General features: G+C 46.3%; 2 protein-coding genes across 16 annotated transcripts in view; one reads left to right on the top strand and one right to left on the bottom strand.

Annotated features, from left to right (window-relative positions):
• Positions 1–14,809, top strand: part of NTRK3 (neurotrophic receptor tyrosine kinase 3) — a 177,980-nt gene extending 163,171 nt beyond the window's left edge. For 8 of the 12 annotated variants that reach the window (XM_048956263.1, XM_048956265.1, XM_048956264.1 and 5 more), the window contains 2 exons: positions 10,662–10,820; positions 14,298–14,809. In XM_048956263.1, coding sequence (XP_048812220.1) covers positions 10,662–10,820; positions 14,298–14,483 — 345 coding nt within the window. In that variant the 3' untranslated portion in view covers positions 14,484–14,809. The other 4 variants (XM_048956259.1, XM_048956261.1, XM_048956262.1 and 1 more) reach the window with 4 other exon arrangements.
• The window catches only part of AGBL1 (AGBL carboxypeptidase 1), a 487,401-nt gene continuing 472,167 nt past the window's right edge, over positions 10,667–25,900 (bottom strand). For 2 of the 4 annotated variants that reach the window (XR_007379112.1, XR_007379114.1), the window contains one exon: positions 14,887–18,726. The gene's annotated coding sequence lies outside the window, so the exon portion shown is untranslated. Of the gene's footprint in view, positions 10,781–14,886; positions 18,727–25,900 lie in introns of those variants that run through there. The other 2 variants (XR_007379113.1, XR_007379116.1) reach the window with 2 other exon arrangements.

Raw genomic sequence — 25,900 nt, 5'->3', positions numbered from 1 at the left:
GTTTTCTTAAAATAACTGCCCAGAAATACTATCCACAAGAAATGCTGAAGCTGCAAAAGGGAACATGCAAGGTCAGGTAATGACAACAGCGGGGCCTTAGCTCACACTTTGTGTCTCTGCCGTGTAGGACACACTTTACATCATCACCTGCCATTAATCTTGTACGATCTGGTGAAGGTACAAGGCAGAAATGCTCGTAGAACGAAAGAACTTCTTTCTGTTCTTCTCTGTAATATTCATTGTGTAACCCTCTGTCTCCTTTACAAAGCATAACTAAACCTGAGCTAAACATTTGTCTCTTTTTCCCCTTCTTGGCAGGCTTCTTCATGCCACTTATTGCTTTATTGTACAAGCCATTACCTGCACAGCACCTTTGAGAAGCCAGCAAACTGCAATGCCCTGTTTTACAGGTTAGGAAGGGAAGCACAGAGCTATCAGCTGCAGTGCCCAAGGGCACACAGAAAGCGTGACAAAAGCCAGAATAAAATTCCACCCATGGAGCTGCAAAGGCAGTAGAGGCATCTGTCTTCTCAGATGCCCCTGCTTCATTCGGTGCGCTCTTGTTCACTCCAAAGCATCAGCACTCATTAGCTCTGACCCAGACAACAGAGCAATGGCACATGAAGAGCCATCCAAGCTTGGATGGAGCATAAACTGCTGGAGCTGCTCAGGAGGAGGTCTCACTTGACAAAACCACATTTGCTTATTTAACTTGGCAGGTATTCAAGTGAAACAGGCATGGGTGGGAGGTGTCAGAGCTGATCTGGGTACCAGCACGGGATTTTGGCATTCTATTTCAGTGTTCCTGTTTGGTAAAGAAATCCACTCAAAGCCTTTTTTTTTTTTTTTTTTCCCCCCCTCTAATCAATATTTAAATGTCATAAGAATTGTGCATTGCCCACCTCGATGCTCCTAACAAATTAATGTATTTTATTAGCCTATAATCTGGAAATCATTGCTGTGGCTGCTATAAAAGCCTGAAGCTCTTCAGTGGGAAAGATGTCAGCAGGTCTAGAGTGTATGCAAATATATGCCATTGCCATAAAGATCCCAGGGGTCAGTAGGCAGTTTCCAGCCTCCAGCAGCTGAGTGGAGCATCCTGTGATGGGGAGCAGGAGCGCAGAGCTCTGTGTTGATTCTCCTGGAGCTGTGATATGTGAATGCCTGGAACTGTGCATAGCTGCTTCTTATGGATTCATAGGAAAGCATTGGTGCCATTGACAGGGTGACTGCAGGGTGAGGTGATACTGTGATGGCTGGCTACTGAGCAGGTCCCGTGCCCTGCACAGAGCCCATGACCTCTTGCAGGTTGCTCCTCATTGGCCTGGGTGAACCTCAAAAATTAATTACCCTTTGACCAGTTGTATTTCCATCTCTGCAGGAGGCTGTGGTGGAAAAGAGAAGTACCAGGATAATTTTCTGTGGTGTTACACAGCAGATTAACCTGTACTTATGGGGTCACCAGTTACCATGTAATTAAGACCTCTGATGCAGGGCTTGGAGGAGGTTGGGGATGAATGGCAGCAATGGCTGCCACTGCTTTCCAGGTTCCATTAGAGACAGCTCTGCTGGTGATGGAGGATCTGCTGATGTGCCCTGTATGTAGGATGGTGTCTGAGGGATGCCCAGGGGTCAGAGCAAGAGGTAGGCAGCAAGACCATGTGCTCTGGACTGCAACTCTTTGTCTTTCCATGCACCCAAATCAAACACCCGGAGCATTTTGATTATCCACCCTAAATTCCAGTAGCAGCTCATTTTACCTCTTGGGTGACAAACACCAGTCAGCCCTGATCGATGTGCAGCATGTTGCTGTGAGGTGAGATTGTGATCACCCTGCCATAACCTCAAAAGCCCCTGAAGAGGTAAGGCAGAAGCAAAGAAGGGATGAAGGAAATGATTTTTGAGGCAAGATAGAAGGAGCTGTACGTAAAGAGTTTGGTTAAGAGTGGGGAGATCATAGCATCAAAGAATTGTTTGAGTGGAAGGGACCCTTAAAGGCCTTCTGGTCCAACCCCAAGCACTGAAAAGGGACACCTACAGCTGATCAGGTGCTCAGAGCCCCGTCCAGCCTGATGCTGAGTGTCTCCAAGGATGGGATATGCTGCCTGATGGCAAATATTTGCAAAGCTGTGAGCCTGAAGATTAGAATATGTTATTGAGAGAAATATGTAAGTTAGTACAAAGATAATGTGTTGAACGTGTTGAAGATGAGGCTATGTGACAAGCAGGAAATTTCCATCATGTAAGCAACATTTGCTTATGACTTCCTGAGGGAGGCTGTGGGTTGCCACTGGGATATTTGGATTGGTGTCCACCAATACCTTAGCAAATCCTTCAGGTCCTTCACAAAGGAGAGGTGGCAGAATGGAATTTAACAGATTTTTTCTTTTTATTTTTTTTCAGCTCTTCTCTTTGGGCTGTAAAGCTGTTTCATACACAGACTTGAATGTCACTGCCTGTGCCTGCTGCATACACATACCCAACGCTCTTGGGCTCCAGCAGCTTATCCAGAGGCAGTGAAACCCGCCAAGGTTTTAAGCCCAGTATTTGTAGTCATGTTTTCCCTTGGAGTTGATGCTCCAGCAATTACATAATTGAGGACTGTCCCATCTGCTCAGCATTCATCTGCAGGGGTCATTCATCCTACCAGACACTGCAGAACATTAGTGGTTTCTTTAGACTCATTCTCCCTTCCATCCTTCCTCTTGTGGCTAACACTAATGGAGAGCTGATGACTAAGGACTCTGCTAGGAAAACCTGCATAGGCCTGAGAGCTGACCAACAAGGAAAGATTGTCTTATGGCAGAAACAGTCCGATGTGTCCTACTGGGTTTGTGAAGTGAGCCCAGTGGGGTGGGATGTTTGAGGCAGGAATGGAAAAGACACATTCAGGACAACACGAATGAGTCTTTAGGTCTCAGAAAGTTTAACCCATAGCATCATCTAATAGCCATGTCTCTGTGGTGGCCAAAATCGTGTGTAGGGGCTTTGTATTTTTGGTACAGCACAGTTTACCACTGGCACTGATGAATTGAATCACTTTGTTAGTAGGTGTGATGCTGCAGCCTCCAATAATGAGCTCTTTATTTCAACATGGCTTGCAACGTGTTTGTGTGAGATGCCATCTGTGCTTGTGCTGCGTTCATTAGGAGAAAAGCATAAGCATCTTCTGGAGTTGTTCAGTATTTCTGTCATATTTCCCTGCTGAGAAACCATCATTCAGTGAAAGGGTGAGAACTTGTACCCAAAGAAAAGCACCATAACCCCAACAGCTTAAACAGGCCAGAAAAGCCATTAGAGATTGCATGACTGGAAACCACCCTTGGCTGGCCTATAGGAAATCAGCTAGAAGGAACGATCCAGCTACTTCATTGCTGAAAGTTTTTTTGTCATGGCAAAGCACCAAGGTTCCATCCTCTGATCTGACTGTATGTTTTCAGAAAAGGAAGAGCAGATTTCAATTTTAAATAGATTTCCAACTTTTGTGCCTGCCTACTATGATTGCACATAAATGTTCTCACCATAAATGTTCTCCCCAGTTTTTGGCTATAATAGGTGCTGTTAAGATTTGTATGAGCAGAACTGAGCATCTGACCCCTTTAACATCTTCATGTGCCATTATGTATGTGTGTAGGCACCCTAGTAAGCAAACAGGCAGCTCACCCGACACACAACAGCAGGCTGTCAGATCCCATGCAGAAAAGGACTGTTCCTACTGGGAGATCCCATGCCCTGGGTTGTATTAAATTTGTGTTTCTGTGCTGCCAGGCCTTTGCTCACTGAAACTGACTTTTAACAAGAAATAGATTCCAAACAATCAAGCCTAATGAATTTTGAATATTATTATGATTGATGCCAAGGCAGTTGAACTGGTTATCCAACATCCAGAAGTAAAGTAATGGAGCCTTATCTAAATCATGTAGAGTTGTTATTTAGAATGGCTCTGGCTACAGAGAAAGCATTACTGGTTACCCAGAGGGGAGGCACTGTCAAGACAGAGAGAGGGACGATGGAAGGGGAGATTATGAGATACCAATCTGAAAATATTTTATTAGAGAGTGATAGCATATGCAAGCACTTTATTGGTACTATTTCCTAGGCTACGTTTCTTAGGCCACTTTGAGACTTCATTTTTATATTAGCAGGTTAGGATTTATTGGTCAAATCTTCTTCCTACTTTCTGGAGCCAGAAACTGAGCTGATTTGCATTCTCTGTGTCGCCAAACGAGTAGAATCCTGATGGATGTGTTTCTTACATTGTGATGGTTTAACTTAGCCTCTATCTGATTAGTGTTTAGGCTATTAAGTACTTCTTGTAGTATTACCAGCTCACTGCAAAATGATAATGCAGATCAGTCATGGACGATTTCTGTTGCTACTCACAGTCTTTGCAGAGTATGGATTCCCTTTGAAGTTGGAACCAGCTGATAGCTGTGCTGTTTCATGGGTATTGGCACATCCTTGAGCATGTCTGCCCTAAAAACGTGCAGCGTCTCCTACCTGGTGGAAACAAATTGGTCAGTCCATGTGGTGCCTGACAAACTGGCTACATGGTGACAGGAGATCAAAAGGGTTTTAAGCTGTAAATGAGGTGCCCATATTAGGGCTGTGGAGCAGAAGACCACTGAGGTCACCATCTGCATAGCAGCCCACTGAACCAGCCCAGCACCATTTGCTTTGCAAGCTACAGTTACTCTGCCCCTGTCCCTTCCCAACTGATGAGCATGGCCCAAGGTCCTCACAATCCATGTGCTGTGTTCATGTTGGAGATCATGATTTTTGGCAGACCCCTCTCCTTGCAGCAGGTAAAATGCTCTGAGTTATGGGAAGAGAGAGGAGGAATGAGCTATGGTAACGAATGCACCAAATAGATTATTGGCAAACATAATTAAAAATAGATGCACGATTACTCCTCTGTTTCCCTTTTCTTAACCATCCTGTGCATTACCTCTGGCATTTTTAGATGGCAGATAATATAACTGAGAGGACTCTTGGGTACCGGCAGCTCTTGGAGAAGCAGTGATTTATCTCAGGCCTTTTTGAGGTAGCAGAATTTACCTCTAGCTACAGCCACCCCTCCAATTCTGCCCTCCTCCTGTCATTTGCATAAGTAATTGGCAGCTTGTTAATGGCTCATTAGGAATGCTGGAAACCGTGGGATTAAAACACACTCAGTGGAGCAGAAATGAGGGGAAAGGGGAGAAAGGCCACCGTCCCTGCTTGCAAATTATACCACTTGATTTCAAGGCGATTCAGAATTACAGGTCATAAAGCAGCGAGATTGCTAAATGAAGGAAGGAAAAACAATGTCAATGGCAGGCTTTATTCTTAGACTCATGTTTAAACACAGTACGTGCGTCTGGGGGGAAGAAACAGTCCCTTGCCAAACAGTTCTACTGACAGCAGGAAGGTTTCACCCCCATCTCAGCGTTGTGTTAACCCTGCGGAGCTCTCCCTGCTCCTCAACAAATCCATCTGGCTCTTCCTATCACCTCACAGCAGGGACATTTGGTTCCTTTCCCTGCACAAGTCCAACCCTCAGGCAGTGGTGACCCGCATCTTCCCTGCTTTGGGCTGTGTGGGACACCCAGTGCAGCTGTAGGCATGCAGGACACACAGCGACAGGTCACTTTGTACCATGTAAACCTTCTGAAACCTTCTACGTACCGTAAGGTGTCTTTGCTCACTGGTGAAGCAGACAGCAGGCTGCCAGGGAGAAATGGTTGGCTGCAGGGTGATGGTGGGTTCAGGTCTGCCATTCTGGGACAGCAGAGCAGGCATGCAGAGTGATGCATGGTGTGTACAGGGCACATGCAGAGTGCGGACACAATTAAGCTGAAATAGTTGTCAGAAGCTTTTTGCTGCTTGTTAACTGTTTTTAAGCCCATATTGAGTGCAATGGGAACAGCAAAGGCACAGGACCTGAAGGCAGGAGCTGTGCTGAGACTGTTTGTAGGAACATCTTTAGAATAGCTTTGAAGAGAAGGGGGCAACTAAGGCTTCAGCCTCAGCTCAGCTCAGGGCTGGTACTGCTTCAGGCTTTTCAGAGTCAGGAGAAGAGCTTTGGGATTTTGGAGGGTAATTCTTGAAATGGTGCTGTCAAAGATATAGCTAACACATTTCTTTCCAATGAAACAGAAAGGAAATTACAGATAAAGTACTGGGGAATCACATCCAGTCACAACGTGCACTTAAATGCAGCTACCTCTAATGTAAACTACTTAGGGACTTACGAGCTTGGCAAGGTGACAGTTGAGGCCATGAACTATGGGACAGCTAATGTTCAGCAAAGCTCAGATCAGTCTGCATGTCAGAATTAATCCCTCTGCTTTGCACAAGGTGCCCAGGAATCCATCAGGACTCAGGCACGTGAACTGCCGAGAGGACACAGAACTGCCTCAGTTCTGCTGGACCCAGAGCTGATGGAAGGAAGGAGTCAGGGCAGAGCATTTCCCAGGACCATACAGCTCTTAGGACATATGTTCCTGTGCAGCCCAGCCTGGGATGGCAGCCAGGTCTTCAATTAAAGAAGAGCCCAGGTCATGCAAATCTACAGCAGTCAGGGAATGTGTGTCTTATCACTAGGTCTAGAAAGAGGTGATGTGTTGAGTGCATTCTCCTGGAGAGAAATAGCAACAAGGTTCTCATGGTGGGTAGGGTTAGGGGCTGCTTTGGGGTGCGATCCCAGAGCTAGTAGGGTTCAGGAAGGAGAATGTGGGACTACCTACCAACACCCACCTGTTACTGCTTTGAGAGCTGCATTCCCACACATCCAAAGTTCTCCTCAGGGTTTTTCAGCCCTGCTCTGGTTTTGATTGTCCGTGTTCTCTCTGTATATTGCACTGCCTTTGCTGAACACTGCTGTTCCACTACCTGCTGCAGCGCTGCCAGGCTCATCGGGGAAGACGAGTCATCTTCCCTTCCTAATCAGCCGGATGTCATTCAGAAAGCTGGGACAAGGAGAACTCTTTCCCTAGACACCAACTTTCCTTCCTAGCAGACAAACCTAGAGCCTTACAATGCTACGTGTACGTAGCACTTATACAGCTTTACATCTTCAAATTGCTGTACCAGCATTAAGTAATTATCTCTCTCCCTAATGGCCATTAACGCTGCCCTTTCCCCAACCTCCCCCAGCTCCCCAAGGTTCAGCTTTAACACAGCAATGAGCTGCTCCGAGGGAGCGGCTGCTTATCTCGCAGTCTGCGGGCTCAAGCGTGTAATGAGGCTTCAGAGCACAGCACCTGGAGCATCCCAAACATGTGCCATACCCAACATGTGGTTGTAGCCCAGGTCATGCCCTTGTGAGTATCCGTTAGGAAGCGATGGAGATGATATTGCAATTTGGAGATGGAGACAGATGAAGGCAACTTTGGCAGCTGAGAGGATGCGCGCTGATTGCTCTATTTATTACTAGGATAGTACTGCAAAGTGAAAGAGCGAAGCAGTGGGGAAAACATGTCAATGTGGGCATGGGGAGTTGATCTAGGGAGAGAAAGTTAGAGAGCTAAAAATGTCAAGTGAAGCTCGACAGCCATGGCAATGGGATAAAGAGGCCAGTCTGCAGGTCTGTGAAGCATTAAAATAACAAGGAAAAAGGGTGAGCTTGGCAGCATCAGGATTTAAGGGGGGGGAACAGCACAGGATTTACTTGTTGTATTTACTTGAAAGCAAAACTCTCTTCCAGGCTGTGTAGTGCCTCTGGGAGAGATGTGTCAGTGCTGCTGTCTGAGGGCACTGCATCTGTAGCAGCCTTGGGAATTGCACCTGAGTGGTGGATGGGATCTCCCAGCATGTGCTCTCAAAAATGTGACACCCTATTGGAGATGCAGAGGATACTTCTGAGGTTCCCACCGATGAACACATCTGAACCACATGTTGTTATCCAAGCAGTGCTGGGCGTTGCTTAATTTTGTGTTTCCCCCCAAATGAATGTACTCATTACTACTGGATTTATTTTTAGTAAGACACGACACTCTCCAGACTTGACAAGTCTCACATGACACTGAGGGTGAAGATGAATATTTGACAGTTGCTGGACTCTACCACATGAGCTTAGCCAAGATTGTGTTGTCACGTCCCTGGGACAGCTATTGACTGTGCATGTTGCTTTACTGGCAATTTGTCACCCAGATGTGTGTGGAGGAGATGAAAGACCTCGACTGCATTATAGTTTATTACAGCTAAGATGGGGTTACTGGCTTCTGTGCTGCTTTCAGGGCCACTCTCAAGTGGTGTGACTCAGGGCATTCCCATGCATGCAGTACTGCTTGAGCTGCTTGTGTAGGCTGAGGATCTGGTTCATAGATTCTGATTGCCATTAGATCGGTTCAAAAGAGTGTGAGATGGGCTCAATGCATTGTGTTAGCTGTAATCTCTGGTGATTCTCCAAGATTCAGGATATTGCAAATGTAGAGAGCTTTGTAATAAGTAATCATCTTGAGACTGCTGGAAAAATAAGAGAGCTAGGGCTACTTAAGGGGAAAAAAATAAGCATTAGCTCAAAACAATTTCTGCAACAATCAAGTTTGATGTATGTCGTGTTCTATCGATAACATTTCCTTGGAGCCCTTCACTAGAACAGAAAGCAACTTGTAAAAGCTAGAAATGAAGGAAGGAGCTAAAATTGCAACCAGGGTTTCAAAGGAACAAAGAAAAGAACATTTCCACTTCCATTAAGGGAGTTCAGAGCAGCAAGCTTTGACCACGCCAGCTACAGCGACTCTGCATGGGAAGTGTAGAGCTGCAAGGAGTTTTATCTCCATGCACTGCAGTTCTGAGTATCTCTGCACTTAGGAATGAAAGATGCTCCTGAGACCTTTTGAACTGCTTCTCTCTTTTGCAGCAGGAGGCTGTTTGTGAGGTAGGAGCAGGTCCACAGACCTCTGAGCACAGTGCTGTGAGCCCAGGTCTGAATGCTGGCAGACCTCAGAGGAATCTGGCTGGTATCCTCCATGCACAGAACTGCTAAGCATCAGACCCATCTCACAGCCTATTCCAGCACTGCTCCCACAGCACTGTCCCTCCTGCTTCCAAGAAATGGGGCTTGCCTTTGTACTGGCCCCTCCTCACGCTGGTTCAGTTTTAATCAGGCGAAGAAACCTGTGGGAACGTGGGGAAACCAGGAGCTTAGGAGAGAGTTTTGTTTGTAGGAGAAAGATTTTCATTCAAACAAGCATGCAACAATCTCATTACTTTGAGTAGCCACACATATGCAGAAGTCCTAGAAATTTTCTCCCCAAAATCCTTCATAGGATAAAGAGAGATTTCTGCCTGTCTGAATCAGCCACAGTGCTACCAGATTATTAGCAATTGCTGTTTTGGTGTCCATAATGAGGCGAGCAGGCTGCCAAGCAGCACCACAAAAGCCCCATCTCTCATCACTGCTAAGCTCTCAGCCACTTCATCCTCAGCAGAAAGAAGTGCCGGACTGGTGGCTGTGTGGCTCCCTGCGCTGGCTGGGCTTCTCAATTAGCTGCTTCCCCACAGATGGTGCTTCTTGTGTAGGACAGAAGAGAGAAAAAAAATTTGCCCTGCTTAGACACACTTGTTTAGGAATCTCTAATGAATCTGAAGGTATATCCATCTGCTTTCAAGCTGTTTGCGTGCGTTCACCTGCTGCATTCACATGCCTACTGAATCATAGGATCATTTGAGTTGGAAGGGACCCTTCTGGTCCAACTCCCCTGCACTGAACAGGGACACCTACAGCTGATCAGGTGCTCAGATCCAGCCTGACCTGCAGTGTCTGCAGGGATGGGGCACCCACCACCTCTCTGGGCAACCTGTGCCAGTGCCTCACCACCCTTATTGTATAAACTTCTTCCTTACATCTAATCTAAATCTCTCCTTTTTTTAGTTAGAAACCATTTCCTCTTGTCCTATTGCAACAGGCTCTGCTAAAGTGTCTGCCCCCTTCTTTCTTATATCCCCACTAGATACTGAAAGGCTGCAGACCCTGATGGAGAAAGGACCTTTCTCTCTGAATACTCCAACAGGACTTCACCTTTGGCCTCCTCCATTTCCAAGCTCTCCAAAGAACTGGCTTTCCTACCTCCATTAACCACTGGGCATATCCCTGCATGCACAAGCCTATTCTTTACAAACAGGCCTCCTTTTTGCATTGCGGTCCTGCAGTCATTTACATATTCATAGCACTCTTCAAAAAGGCCTGTAGCACAATTTTACGAGCACAACATCTTTCACACAATTAGGTGATGAGCACAGGCTTGCATTCGGCTTTTAGCAAGCCTCAGCAAGGAGCAGCAAACCCTGCTCTGTATTTCTGGTGGGTGCTGAGGCCCTGCAAAACCCACTGCAGCACCCCACAGAACACTCTGCTCCTTGCCTTACCTCCTGGTTCATCACTGTAGGGTTTGAGCACACCCTTGGCATTCTGTTGTTTTATTACTTTACAAGCCCATTTGGGGAGGAGGGGACATCGTTTGTCTTGATACATTTCACTCCCTATCCATCGTGCTAACCAGGTGGGACTGGCGGTTAAGCCCATGGGCGGTCGGGGAGGCTGTATCCAACCCAGGTCTTTTAAGCAGCTCCGTGTTGATGTATCTCATGGGGAGGCCCCAAGTCCGTCCATATTCCATCAGAGCTGAGTGCTTCTTCAGGTCCTCAGATCTCCTCATGCCTTTTTCCTCATGCAGGTTGGAGGACACACCATGCTGCCTATCCGCTGGATGCCTCCGGAGAGCATCATGTACAGGAAGTTCACAACGGAGAGTGACGTCTGGAGCTTCGGGGTGATCCTCTGGGAGATCTTCACCTATGGGAAGCAGCCCTGGTTTCAGCTCTCAAACACAGAGGTACAACAGTGCTGAGATACCTCAGCTGGAAATTGTGTTTGTTACCATCTCTCCTTTCCAGACTTCTCATGCACTAATTGTTCCCACCTTGGCACCCATGAGAGTTCCTTACTATGTTGTTTTTCAGGCATACAGATAAAAATCATAGAATCACAGAATGGCCAGGGTTGGAAGGGACGTCAAGGATCATGAATCTCCAAATCCCCTGTCATAGGCAGGGCCACCAACCTCCCCATTTAATGCTAGACCAGGTTGCCCAGGGCCCCATCCAATCTGGCCTTGATCACCTCTAGGGATGGGGCATCCACAACCTCTCTGGGCAGCTGTTCCAGCACCTCACCACTCTCACAGTAAAGAACTTTCCCCTGACATCCAACCTAAATCTTCCCTCCCTCAACTTAAAACCATTTCCCCTTGTCCTGCTGTTATCTACCCTTTCAAAGAGTTGATTCCCCTCCTGTTTGTAGGCTCCCTTTAGGAGGAGGTCACCCTGCAGCCTTCTTTTCTCCAGGCTAAACAAGCCCAGCTCCCTCAGCCTGTCTTCTTATAGGAGAAGCTTAATTATCTCCATTGAGAGCTGGAGAAATTGAGGCATGCAGGAATGAAAGAGCTCTGCCAAAGCCATGGGTCATCCCTGGTCTCTGCTTTCCAAATTCCTGACATACCTCCGTAATAGCCATCTTGGGTGCTGACGCAAAACAAATTATTGCTGGGATGTGTGATGCTCTGCATGTCCTCTGCTCTCCTTCGCCTTATTTTGTACCTGAAGCTCTTACTGCATTCTTCATTTTCTGACAAAGTGTTTGAAGCGTGTTAGATGGCACATGGCACACTTCTTCGGGTCTGTTTGTCACAGGGATACCTATTCTATGGTTTGCCCCTGTTCACTGAGGATGGGACCCAAGGGGGGGAGGGGGGGGGAGGGATAGTTTGTCCTTGTTATTTCTTTGACTAATAAAAGCTGCAACCCATCAGTGTAGGGCTGCGCTATAAAAAAAGTTGAGGGAAGGATGGCTAGCATTAGCAGTGTCAGAGCTGAGGTTTGAGGCACATCAGCAGAAATGCTTTGGAAGATTTTTGCTCGGAATAGCAGGGGGTATGATGGAAGAGGAGCAGGATGCATTGACAGAGCAGTGCGTGGGAACCTTGCAAATTTTCATCCTACTGTGTATCTAATGGATTTCAGAAATTTCACCTTTTGTAATGAGAAACAGACATTTTCTGCTTTCTGGATACAGATCCCTTAATTAAGTGAGTTGCAGAGATGGCAAATCCAAGGTGTTGCTTTACATCTCTAATACTTGCCCATTCGTGTGCTCAATGGGGCCTGACTGTATATCCCAAAGTAGCACACGCAAACATTTTAGAGACACAAACAATGGAATAGACAGCGACAGAAGTTATTTGTCACGCTACTTAATGAGCTGCTCTTGCATTTCCCTAGGAAAGTAAATACAAACACAAATGAGCACATGTAGCTCCTACCCAGGTGAGAGGCATTCTGGAAGAGAGCTCAGCTGCCTCCATGCCTCAGTTTCCTTTGCAGGTAATAGGACTCAGAAATGGGCCCCATGTCTTACAGGAGAAGAGCTAGTTAGGATCTGCACAGATGCAGCTGTATTGGTTTTCCTACCATAGAATCACAAAAGCATTCTGGTTGAAAAGACATCAAAGGTCATCTAGTCCAATCATCAGCTCATCCCCACCTGACCACTGACCATGTGCCTCAGTGCCAGGTCTTTACACTTCCTGAACATCTCCAGGGATGGTGACTCTGCCATGTCCCTGTGCAGCCCATGCCAGTGCAGCACCACTCTTTCGCAGTGTGCAGAGCTGCTGCCTCTACCAGCTCTTGCACATTGAGGCATCAGAGAAGTGGCTCCACAGCCGTACAGCCCAGCTGGCCAAGCACCAGTCCCTTGGGTGAGGCCATTAGCAAGGTGAGCATGATCCCTCCTGCAGGTTCTGCATGGTCTCCAGAACACTGTTAGCAAGTTTGTTCAAGGCTGGCAGAAAGATCCTTTCTCAGCAGAGGGATGAGGCAAAGAGCCACTTCATCTGAGAGCCTCAGACAGGAGCATTAGCTTCTGTCCATGCCCTTCTGTTGTCCTGGAGAGGCAGGACCCGCTACTGGGCTCCTGTGTACATTTAGGATGCCTGCCAGAAACCATAAGTTACCTTCAACCTCTCCCATATGTCAACACTGCCAACAGCCTTAAAGCCATGCAGGCTCTTCTCCACACTGCATCCTCCTCGGTCCGCTTTAAGCAGCTCCTAATCTCCCCCCTCCGCATTTATTTGCAAGCACTAAGGTGATAAGTATCTGCTGAGCTGTGCAGCAGGTCCATTACTATTCATAAATGATAAATTCCAAACACCCCTCGCTGGGTGGCTTCCCTCAACACACTGCTTGGGCTCTGCGTTTGTCTGCAGAGCGTGGCAGGTCACTCGTGCTCCGCGACGCTGGGACTTATCAGCTCCAACCAAGGAGGGCAGGAGGTAATAGCAGCTCCCTGACAAATCATGCCATGGTTTCCTCTGCATCCATTCCTCCAGTAAGCAAAACACAGACACTTAGGGGATGCCAGTGGCATACTTCTGAATAGCATTTCATGCTGTCCAAGAGCTCACATTTCTCTCATTAGCAGCACTGACCTGATCCAGAGCAGAGCGTTAGCACTGCAGGTCTTTTTTTCTCTAGCAAAGATGTGATATGAGATGAAATGCTATTATTAATTTTTTTTTTTTTCAGCTGCTTTTCTATTGCAAAATGAGGCAAAGCTGCCCTTGGAGATGAAGGTAGAAAGAGATGTGCTGAACTCTCTCGTAGAACTCTCCTGGGCTTTGCAATGGAAAAGGCTCTCAATTTTCAGGGAAATAAAACTGCATTTCAGCTGTGTAAAATACAAAAATATTAATTTAGCTTGTGAATTTAAAGGCTTTTTATTTTCTTTCTTCAATTATCAGGAAAGTACTGACAACTTCAATTAAAACTTCACGTAATTTGCTTGTGACCTCCTCTCTGGAGGGTGCATTAAAGTAGATAGGTGTCAAAAGAGCAAGAGGCAAGGTTGCAGAAGGAAACAAACTTTTCAATGTTAAACCATCATTAATGACTCACAAACAGGTGAGCAATGAGGATTCGTAAACTTCTTGGCTCCTCAGCATTCCCATTCCCTAAATGAAGCCCTGGCACAGGTTGCCCATAGAGCTGTTTATGTCCCATCCCTGGAGGTGCCCAAGGCAAGGTTGGATGGGGCCCAGGGCGGTCCTGAGCTGGTGAGGGCAACCAGACCATGGCAGGGGGTTGGGAATGGGATGGGTTTTAAGGTCCTTTCCAACCTAAGCTATTTTATGATTCAAAATGGCACCACATTAGTCAAGAAGCATCTGGGACAGGACACGATCCAGGACAGGATATCATCCAGGAACTGCCCAGCTTTTTATTCAGTGTTTCTTTTCCTTTTTTTCTTTCAGGTCATTGAGTGCATTACCCAAGGCCGAGTTCTGGAAAGACCTCGAGTCTGCCCCAAGGAGGTTTACGACATCATGTTGGGCTGCTGGCAGAGAGAACCTCAGCAACGGCTCAACATCAAGGAGATCTACAAGATCCTCCATGCTCTGGGCAAGGCCACACCAATCTACCTGGACATCCTTGGCTAGCAGTGGCCACTTGTCAAAAGTCCCTGATCCTTCCTTCCGTCCTTCCTTCCCTCTCCCCTTCCCAAGTCCTTTGCCCCTCAGCTCCCAAACAAACATCTTCATATAAACTCAAGTGCCTGCTACACATACAACACTGAAAACAAAACAAAACAAAAAGCAAACCAACAAAATTCCCAGAAAACAAAGACCTGTAAGGCAGTTTGGCTTATATATATTTATAAATATCTCTCTCTATATAACTTCCACACCAATACAGAAAGAAGCTGCTGTTACAGAAAATTATAAGACTTTAAAAAGAAAAAAAAAGAAACAAGGGAGAAAAAGTACTTATATATATATATATATATATATATATAAAATTAAAAAAAAAAAAAGGAAAGAAAGAAAGGAGAAGGTATCTTTCCCCCGAGCAATGAAGCAGTGAGTTGTCATCCTGCTGTGAGTATGGCTCGGGCTGCTGGGCAGGGCTCGAGTCTGGCTATGGCAGCAGTGTTAGCCTGAGTTGGTGCTCTGGGAGGAAAGCCCTGCCCCGGTTGTATGATATGATATGCACTGAATGTGTGAAATCAGTCCTCCCTTCTTGTCCTTGCCTCCCTTCCTTCTTCCCAGCCCACAGGTGATGGGCACAAAGACAGGGCAGTGCCCCTGAACAAATTCTCTTTTACCAGACTTTTCTTCCCTCTCCATCCTTCCCTGTCCCTCTCTGCCTTTTTCTTCCCCTTCGACATTTCAGGACAATTTTTCTAATTTGCTGATTCTTAACTGTATAGACTCAAGGCTTTCAAACACACAGTCAAAGGATTGTGGCACCTACGGGTATAACACACCGGGAACCAGCTGCCCACCCGCAGCCAGCGCATCGGATGGGCCCAGCCCTCCCTCCTCCCTCTACAGTGGAACTGAACCCCTCCCCCCTGCTGAGGGGGGTCCTGGAGACCCATTCCTGATTCATCCCAACCCATTGTGGCATGCAAGACAGGAGTGCCGTTCGTCTCACTGCCCAGTGGAGATGGTGAAGTTGGGAGGAACCCCTTAACCCCCCATCCCTGCCTTTTCTCCCCACCCTTCATTTTTGTGGGGCCATGGGATTGTTACCAAGCCACAGCCAAATTAGTGCAAACCCTCAGCAGATAGGGTTGCATCCCCTGTTCCCTGTTTGAGGGAAGGCTGCAGCATGTAGCTGGAAGAGTGCCCGCATCACAGCTGGGCACGCCTTTGGGGTCAGCATATCCCAGTGCCCTCCCTCCTCATCCTCTTCCCTTCCCCATCCCTGCCCCATGCCTTAGTCCAAGCCTTAGGCACAAGCCAGCTTGAGGCCAGGGAAGGGGACAAGGCTAGCGAGATGGCTGGGAACCTCCCAACACCTGCCTGCAGACCCCTTGCAATTCTCCTCACGTCCCCATCCCCTGAAAGGATTGATGCATCTGCCTTTGAGCTGTTGTGAAATGCAGAGGCTGAAGAATAGCTCCACAGGCAGCCCCGGGAGGAGGAGGGGAATGAGGGGAAGGTGCCTCCAGGAGCAGACAGCTCAGCGGATGGCTGCAGCAGCCAGCCTTGCATCTCAATGAGGATAAAGGCCTGACAGGCAGCGACAGGGGGTGCTGGGGACAGCCATGGAGAGGCTGAAGCATCCTCCCTAAAACCCATCTTCTTCATGCAGGATATTATCCTGACCCGGGGAAAGACTGAGTCAGAAATGAATCTTGCCCATCCAGGCCGGGCTGAGAAAACAAAACCTTCCTTGGGTTGTTTTTTTCCTCTAAATAGTGGAGGCTGAGGGGGAACCTCAGCCTGGCAGATGCTCTCAGGAGGCAGTGAGCAGGCGCCACAGGCACCGTGAAGGCAATTGAGAAGGCGACAATTGCCAGCACAAAAATAACCTGCTCCAATGTGGTTCTCATCTGAAAGGGAATGCAGACAGGGGAGGAGGCGATGGAGATGGGATCTTGACTCCTTCCCCATGGCCAGAGCAGTGTTCAGGGCCAGGATGCAAGAGAAGATGCGTGAGCCTGAGACCTTATTACAGCTGGCTACTGAAAGGGAAGATTTTGCATCCCTCCTCAACCTCTCTGTCTCCTGCCAATCTCTACCTCCTACCCCTGGCTCTGGCATGACCTCGCTTAAGGTTTCAAGTGGGGCAGGGGACGCTGCTACAGGGTTTGTGGAGGCTGTGGGTTTAGACTGTGCTTGTGCAAAGAGCACCTCAAGCTCAGAGTGAGAGAGGATGGGTGGCAGTAAAAACGTGCAACCTTCCCCTTTCTGTTAAATCACAGAGAGCCAGTCTCATGCAGCAGAGGCTGGACAGACTGCCACTGGACAGACACCAGCAGCTCACAGCATGGGCACCAAAGGTGGTATGGTCAGGGTCAGGGTCAGGGTGTGAAATGGCAGTCCACACACACAAACAAGGTGCCATGCCACCCCTCCGTAGCAGGTACTCGCTCTGTTGGGAGAGGATATCTAGTTTTCCTCATCTACAACTTAGGTTCATCTTTGAAGTGAGAAAGATTAGTCGAAAAGTTGCCAGATCTGAAATGGCTCTTTTTGTGTGTAGGCTGCTTTGGCTAAAAGGACTGGAGACTATCCAGGGAAAAATACGTGATGGTGGTACTAGCCCAGTGCCTCCAAAAGAAAGCTCTTCTCTGGGGCTGCCTGCCCCATACCCCAAATGGTCTCTTGCTCTTGTGGCTCTCAGGCACAGTGCCAGATTGTGCAAAACCACTGTTTTGTCCACCCTCCCCTCTTGCTCTTATGCTCTCATTTCTCTTTCAGCCAATTTCGCTGGCCTTTACACAGGCAGATTACCTACAGTCACTGTGTTTCCATAGTCAATGCTTATTCCCTTATAACTATTCTGCACAACAGCTATATTCTCCTTTCCCTCCTCCTTTCCTCCTTGTGTCCTCCTCAACACCACTACACGTCCCTTTGCCAGCTCTTTGTACTGTCCTGACATCGAGGTGAGCTCAGGAGCCGAGCATCACACCTGGATTTGGTGCAACGTGGTTAGGAATAAATGGTCAATGAGAGGCAAGGAGATGGGCCACCAGAAGATGTGAAATGGCTGAGACCAAGGTTCAGGCTGTCTGACTGCTTTACCTAGCCCCACCAAGTGCAATGACTGCTTTGACAAAAGGTCTTTTTGTCAGAGCTAATCGGGAACAATTGCTTAGAAGAGTAGAATAAGAAGTGCTGCAGAGCTGGCTCCCAGCAGCTGCTGCGTTATGCCCAGTGGGCTGGTGCTGCTGGATGGAGGTTTATTGGTGGGGAGGGAGGGAAGGCTCGTTTTTGTTTTGGAGACATGACTGAAACTGCTGCATCCCTTTTTGGTCTGACAATTTTGGATGGGAAGAGGGAAAGCGTCCGTGCTGAGTTCCTGGTGAACCTTGAGACCTCATTTCAAGAAGGACTTTCCCTGGAGCAAAAGTGGAGCTGCTGATCAGCATGGATGACAGTACCTTTCCTGCAGGAAGAGGGGCTCCTGTGGGGGCTCTGCCACTGCTCCACTGCAAGTGGAGGGAGGAAGAAGAGCAGATTTGGAGGGAAACCCTCACCGAATGCCACAATCTAAGTGTGGGAAGTATGTGGAGGCAAAGAGAAATGAGTTCACAGTCTCCATTTTGAAGAGAGATACTTCCTACAACCTTGTCTGCCACGAGGGGAGAGCTGGTAACACATACAGGTCTCACCCAGGTCCAGGGCAAACCAGACCTTATTGCCAGCAACTTTCTGGAGGGGGTTGTTGAAAAGGAGATGGGAGCAGTGTTTGTTTGGGCACTGCTAAGAAGGGGCCACGGAGTCTTCCCCAGCCCAGCAGCATCCTGCTTTCAAGCACCAACTCTGTCATCTATGGGTATCACTGACACAATGCCTTCTTGGTGGTTAAGGTGCTATATGGTACAGATGGCAATCTCATGCCAGGGCTGCAAACAGTGGGCAGTGCATGTGTCTCCAGTCTTAGGGGCTCATCTGTGACCTGTCTCGTTTCTTCAAAACAGTTTTCCTTCCACCGTAATCTATCAGGTTGAGAGACAAAAGCTAAAGCATAGCTAAGGGAAGACATGCAACGATCTGCCAGACTAGAAGCCCATCCTGTCTCCCTCAAAACTTACCATTTGGTCCTCTAAATGTCCCCTGATGCATACATTGTGGGGTCAGAAAAGAGCCTGCACTGCCTCATCTCAAGCCTGCGCCTGTGTCCATGGGGTGCTGAATTGCAGACAGGTGATTCTGAGAACATGTGCTGCAAGACAAACACAAAAAATGTGGAATGCCTTTAGAGAGGCTGCTTGTTGAGAGACATCATTAGCTTTGAGCTGTCTGCTTGTCCCCAGGAGTGGGTGGAACAAGGTGAGAAAATATGTGGGGAAATAAAAAAGCCAAGGGAAGGGAAGGGCTGGTTGTCGAAGGCGAGTATCTTGGGCTGGGAAATTGAGACTGGTTTTGGGAGTGTGGCACAGAATTTTAAGTAGCACAGTGGTTACAAGCAGAGAAAAGCAAAGGAAAACAGCAACATGCTAGAGCACCAGCAAAAGCTAGCTGTAACACAGGGCAATGCTGGTTAAAAAAGGAGAGAGAAACCAATAAAAGCAAGGGACCATTTACCCACGCAGAAAACAAAACAGCCAAGGTTTACGCTTGTTCGTGATTATTTTCTTTTTCTGATACCTAAATACAACTGTAAAACAGCATTAAGAAGTTATTTTTTGAGGCCATGGACTGGAACGTGGTACTACACGAGCTGGTTTCTTTCATGTGAAAGGCTATTCCTAGAAATCAAGTGCGTGAGGTTCCCTGAATTCCAGCTATGGTTCAAAGAATGCAGAACTGGGTCACTGCAAGCCTACAAAGCCATAAGTAGTTCTGAACACCTGATCATCAGACATTCATGTGCAAATCTGCATGGAGACAGTGATCTGTTTAGCAGTATGATTTTTAAAAGTTTTATTGAATTGGGCTCCATTTTTCCCCTATAGAATGTCTACATCCTTTTCCCCACTGTGTGTTCAACCTGGGGATGCAAAGGTGTAGCAGAAATGCTAAATCACGGCCTGAAGCAGTGATTGAGCACCTGGTGGGAAGGTAGGGCCAACCCAGGAGAGCTCAGGTGCATGCAATGCAATGCAATGCAATGCAGCTGAGTGACCAGAAAGGGTGGAGGCAGGATCCACCCCTTCCCCAACCTCATTTAAGGGTTGGCAGTGGGGGTAGGGGTATCTCACTGGAGATCCCTGCCCACTGAAAGTCTTCCAAAGGTAAGCGGGTTATTTTTTATTTGATTTGATTTTTTTCTTTTGTTTCTGTGCCTACAGCTGCTACATTTGGGCTTGTTCTCATTTGCTATAGCCTAAAATTGTGCTGTCTTGCTATTAATGCTGTATTTTTTATCATGTTATAGCTTTGCCTTACAAAAGGCAAAGCAAATAGCTAAGTATTTGGTGAATTATGCCTATCTGTTGAGAGGACAAGGAGAAACTGTTTCAAACTAAAAGAGAAGAGATTTCAGTTAGCTATAAGGAAAATGGTTTGGTTTTTTTGTTTGTTTGCTTGTGGGTTTTTTGTTTGTTTGTTTTACAATGAAGATGATGAGGCACAGGTTTCTCAGAGACATGGTGGGTGTCCCATCCCCAGAGGCGCTGCAAGTCAGGCTGGATAGGGATCTGAGCACCTGATGGGCTGTCGGTGTCCCTGTTTAGTGCAGGGGAGCTGAACCAGATGGCCTTCACGGGTCTCTTCCCAATTCTATTCTATGATCCAGCCAGGAATCAGCTAAGCTAGTAAAGCCATTGCTCACACCGTGTGCTTCTGTAACAGCTGTAGGTGTGTTCTCTTGTTGTAAAGCAGTGGTGAGCATAAATAAGAAGCATAAATGGGCTGCTGGCTGTGATGCTATGCTACAATGGCTCCTTTGATAGCCAGAAGCTAAGTATACCAACAGGGCTCCTCTATGATAGGCACAAGCATACTTCAGCAAATCCCAGAAAGGGTCGCTCCCTATTCTAATGCAGTGGCTTTCTGATGGAAAAGTATATGGCCTTGGAACTGTAGCATATAATGCAGCTAGTCTCCAAAGGAGTATCAAAAATAGAGAACTCCAGACTCTGCTTTCCACAAATGGTCAAACTTTATGAACTTTAATGTTCCTAGACTCTTGCATCAGTAACATTTAAGGCTTATTTAAGCAGCTGTGAAGTCCCCAAAAATGGGAATGTCTCCTGTATTTCCTTTGCCATTCACACTGCATGTGGGAATCTCAAGCCTGGTGAACGTAGGAGTCTTCAAACATTCATTCAGACTGGCAGTGTCACGAGTGACACAGGCTGTCAGTTGCTGTTGCAAGAGGAAAGCAGGAGCATTCAGTCTCTTCTGTATGTTTCTTATTTCCTCCCAGTACACTACTGAGCAGTGAAACAGCTCCCTGAGAGGAGTGATAGGAATCCCATTGCTTGCAACTCTGAAAAATTGAACCAAGAAAAGGGATAAGAGACCAAAGAGGAAGAAAAGAAAACAATCTTACTGCTTCTTTATTTCATTTTTTTTTTTCCTTCCCCTTTTTCAGGGGCTGAACTAACTGAGCTGATAAGTTGCTTTCATCTCGGTGTCTTTAATTTCTCACAAACCTAATCTGAGAGGTCTTTTCACATGGAAGGAATGAGCAGTGTCTCCTCTTTCTTCTGCTAACCCCACAATATTAGCATATCTCCATGGACAAAGGAGGCACAACATCTCTAACTTCCTCACATCATCAGGAATCCTCTGTGGGAACCGATCTCCTGCCCTGCACAAGTGACTGATCCTACAGCTAAAAACTTGAGCAGTTGTTCAGTCGGGGTGTTTAACTGCAGAACTACTGCTTTCTTAGGACAAGGTCCCAGCAGGGGAGGACTGAAATACCTCTAAAGAAAATCATAGCTCCGGGAGGTCCAGATATATATGGGTTTTTTGCACGCTTTCTCTCCCTCTCGGCTGGTTTCCAACCTCAACAATCTATGTTGCTTGATATTTAGATAGCTGAGTTGCTGCATTCGCTCCCTTTTGAGTACAGAGGGCTGGTGAAGCTGTTTGATTTTGAAGTGGTAGGCAAGATAAGGCTTCTCCCCTGCCCTCTTCTCTTTCTCCCTGTGCAGCTCCTGTCCTTGCAGTTCTCAGGACTTGACTAGCAGTTTTTAAATGAAGCGAAAGTCTTAATGTGAGGTGAATCCCGAGACCACAAACAGTCTGGACTTCAAACAGTGAGAAAATTGGCGCCGAATGATTCCGCACACAAAGCAGAAAACTTTCATTTCCTGCAGGCAGGATGGAATTGACTGTTATATTAAGACTTCAGAAGGAGCACTGCCCCGGAGTAATTTCACTGCTGTCAGGCAATGTTGACATCTAGATTAACCTCTGTGCAGTGAATTTTACAGCAAAGCTCATTGTAATGCATGTGGGGTATCTCCTGTAAATCCCAGCTGAAGCCCATGGTGTCCCACCCTTCTGCACAAGAGAAAGGGTTGGGGGGCAGCCACTATCATTTCTGACCCCAGCAGAGCGTGACTCTAACCTCATCCAGGCCATTTCTGCTGAAACTGATTTCCTACCCTGCCACAGTGACAGTAGTTCCAGACAGTACTTTTTTTTTAATTCCCAAAAGAGGCTTACATCACAAAGCTGACTTCTTTTTTTGTCAGTGACAAACAGCTCCCTTCACACATCCACCCAACAACACAGATCCAATTAAAAAGCGCTAGTTAACTAGTGGCAATTAGCTGCTTGCACTGATTAACTCCAAAACATGCAATCCCTGCAGTGCAGTGATCAGACCCGAATGGCAGATAAACTCCCAGCCGTCAAGAGACCATGGCATCCAACCCTACTCACTGGCCCACAGGTGCACTATTGGCTCTGCCTACCAAACCAGAACTGTATGAATTTAAAAAGTGAACAGTGCAAATCAGAGGATGTGGCAAAAGAAATCTCCTGACTCCTGAACTCAGTGCTCGTGCTGTTGAGATGGAAGTTTAGGCCAGAACCAAGCTCTGTTGTCCTTTAGTACAAGATCAGGCCAAGCAGCAAGAGTTCCCAGGCAGGAGCATCACAGCTTCTTTGCACTTTTACTTGTAGAGACAATCCTTTCTGCGGTAGACAAGATACACCTCTGAGATCTACTTCTTCATGGAAAAACAAACCACTAACATCTAAAAAACTGGAAGAGGAAGGGAAGGGAGTTATTTGTTATAGCTGCACCTTCTCCTTCATCTCCTCATTTTCAAACTCTGATATTGCTCTACAGTCTTACACAGAAAGTTCTAGGCAAGACAGGCTATCAGGTGCAGAATAGATTAGTCACTAACCCTAAGGGCACAATCTCACTAATAGTACTAGAGCACACCCATCCTTTCACCAGTACTTTTATGTGTTTGTCAGAGTCTTTGGGTCACCTATGAAGAGGTGACATGCCTGTAGTTCACCTCATCTTCAAGTGGAATTGTGTGCCCCTGGCATTTCTGAAATCAGTCCCATCAGGAAGATTTCTTCAAACTAACGTTTACTGTTCCCAATCAGAATACAGCTGAAAAGGCTATCCAAGGTTGTAGAGAAGGTCAAGCTGTTGCTTTGGACTGAGGAAGGAATTTGATGGACCAATTTAACCACTGCAGCACATCAAAACCTGGTGGCTTCATTTAAAAAGTAATCAGTATTGTATTTCGCTTTAGACATCCGTGCATTAGTGTTCTGCAAATATGATTTCCTCTTTGTTTGCATTATTGATGCCATAAAATGTCAGACACATTAAAAAAAAAAAAAAAAAAAAAAAAAGGAGGCCAACCTTTGGGGTTTGGAATGATTCTGGTTGAATTGCAGTTGGGTTACTTTTTATTTCCCATGATAGTGATGCACTCTTATTCATTCTGCTATTGCTTTACAAAGGGTTCTCTGTATTTATTCAGCCAACCATATTTCAGGAAATGCATAACCTCATTTTTTTTTATTTTTTTTCTTCATGTGGAAATATATGTGTGGCTGGGGGGGGGTGGGGGGGGGGGGGGGGGGGGGGGGGGGTGGAGAGGGGAAGGGTGTGGGAAAATGGGAGGGTGGAGCTTTTTAAGAGCCTTCAGATGCCTGGTACTAAGTTGTTTTTCTGCATTGCTGTGTGACACCCTTTTGCTCCAGTGGCTGGATTGATTTCATCTCAAGAATTGACTTTAGTGATTGTGATTTGAGGCCTTATGGTTTCGCTCTGCCCAGAATCATAGTCATCTGCTGTCACCATTCAGCAGCCATCTGCTGTCCACAATGGTGCCTAGATGTCTATACCACACAGATTACACAGTACTTGAGTCTCAGGCATGTGACAGAGGAGTTCTAGCTCCTTCGTGTCCTTGAACAATGGTGAGCTTGCTGATTTAGTTTGGTTCCTAAAGTCCTCCTCACTTGAGGCTCCCTAACTACTGTTCCCAAGGCAAACACTATTATCTGTTAAGTGCTTTTTCTCCCAGATTATTAAAGAGCACAGGCTTTAGTAGCCATATACCTTCTATGTCAGCTGTCTATAACAAATGCTGATCTATTGTTCAATATTTCTATGATCTTTCTGGAAGAATATTCTCTCTTAAAGTGAGAAAAAAGCATCCTCCTAATTTTTGCACTAGTTTTTTGTTCCTTACCTTTTCAAAGAATTTTGACAGGCTAGAGAGAAAACTTGTCTGTCAGTCTGTCCTGTTAACTTGTTTCTGCTTTGATGCACTCACCAGGGAGCTCAGACACGTGGTTTGCGTGGTTTCCCACCAGCTTACCTAGCATGAGAATTAAAGCATCTCTGTCTTGAAAGTAAAAGCAGAATAGGGTGGAATTCTCTCTCCTTTGCAGTAACTTTCATCATTGGTAAGATTTCTCTTGAGCTTTCATCCTTGCAGTGATGACAAGATTTGGGAGGAAGTTGAGAAGGATGCGATGAAGGAATTTAAGGAAGACACTCAACTAGGAGCAGGACTTCAAGGTTATCTGATCACCTGCTAAGCCCTCCCTTGCTTCGTAAAACAAAAAGCTCTCAGTTTTCCGTTAGCAGCTTCTGTCTAGCTTTCATGTTCATATTCCTGTTTTGATGGCCTTCAGAAGGCCTCCAGATCTTATCTCCACAGATCTATCTCTGGGGTATTCAAACAGCCCAAAGAAGAGGTAGTATAGTCTGAATGGGCATTTAATTCAGCATCCTTCTGCTCCTTTTTCAAAGGCGTAAAGATGGTGAAAGTGTCAAGACAGGAAAAGTAGTGCAGTTTCTTTTTAAACTGAAATATTTAAGATGACATACAGCAGTACCTATAAATATGCCTTAAAATGTTGAATGAGCACAAGAAGTCTACTTGATTTTGTTTTTATGCCTGTAATTTCTCTCACCAAGAATTCAGCTGTTACTCAGCCCCCAGCAGGTTGTTCTGATTGCTGGAGAGATGGTGAGGATTGATTCTAACTGGGATGTGTTTGACTCTAGCCTCATTCTCATGCACTTAGATTGAGACAATAGAAACAATCGGCAAGGGACTGAATTGTTGTTCCTGTGTAACTAAACGTTCTTGTGCAACAGCAAGTTAAACTCTGAAAGGCTTGAACACCCATAACTTTGTCTGAAGTCAGTGAAAGCTGTGGATACTGAAGATCATTGAGATGTTAGGAAGAGAACAGCAGGAGAGAAGGAAAATTCTAAAAGGGGATGGGGGGGGGGAAAAAATGCCCACAACACTGTATATAAAAAGAGGTAAGATGGTTTATAATATGAAAAATCCACTCTTGTAAAAATAATAATAATGATAATAATCAGAAAAATAAACAGAATCCTGTCAGCAAAGAAAATTGGCCAGCAAGACGGGAGCAAACCTCTTTCTTACAAATTTCCCCTCACTTTAAATGTCCTTTGTCTCTTTCTGCTAATATAGGTCAAATCTTGTCTTATAGCTTTCAAGAAATCTGAAATTAATGTAAAAGAGGGAAAGAGAGATCAAACCCTATAGGATGATCTAACAGCTGTGTAGCCCAGTGTCTTTTCAGTAACAAATGTTTGTTGCATTTTTTTTTTTTTTAAGTCCCTGTTTGAGGTTCAAGTATGATTCACAACAACAGCAGACTACTTCAATCCTCAAGAATAACAAAAACAACCGTTATTAAGGGGGGGTTTCCATGTCTGACCAAGTGCTGGAGCAGCTTCCCTGCGGATCAGCACCGCGGACAGCGGCCCCACCGGCTGTGCTTGCTTTCATTGCCAGGCCCAAAATCCTTGGCTGATATCTAACAATTAATCTAAGACAACAGTCATTCCCAGAGTTAAACCCTCTAACACATTTTTTTTCCCCACATTATCTTTCCACCACCACGTTTAAGTCTCTTACTTACAGTGTGAAACGTTATCTTCTAGGCTATTGGGACAGCCTGGTATACAG

This window comes from Lagopus muta, chromosome 10 (genome assembly GCF_023343835.1).
Source record: "Lagopus muta isolate bLagMut1 chromosome 10, bLagMut1 primary, whole genome shotgun sequence".
Classification (NCBI taxonomy): domain Eukaryota; kingdom Metazoa; phylum Chordata; class Aves; order Galliformes; family Phasianidae; genus Lagopus; species Lagopus muta.
The sequence above is the reverse complement of the archived record's forward strand: the minus strand, read 5'-3'. Positions and strand labels throughout refer to the sequence as shown.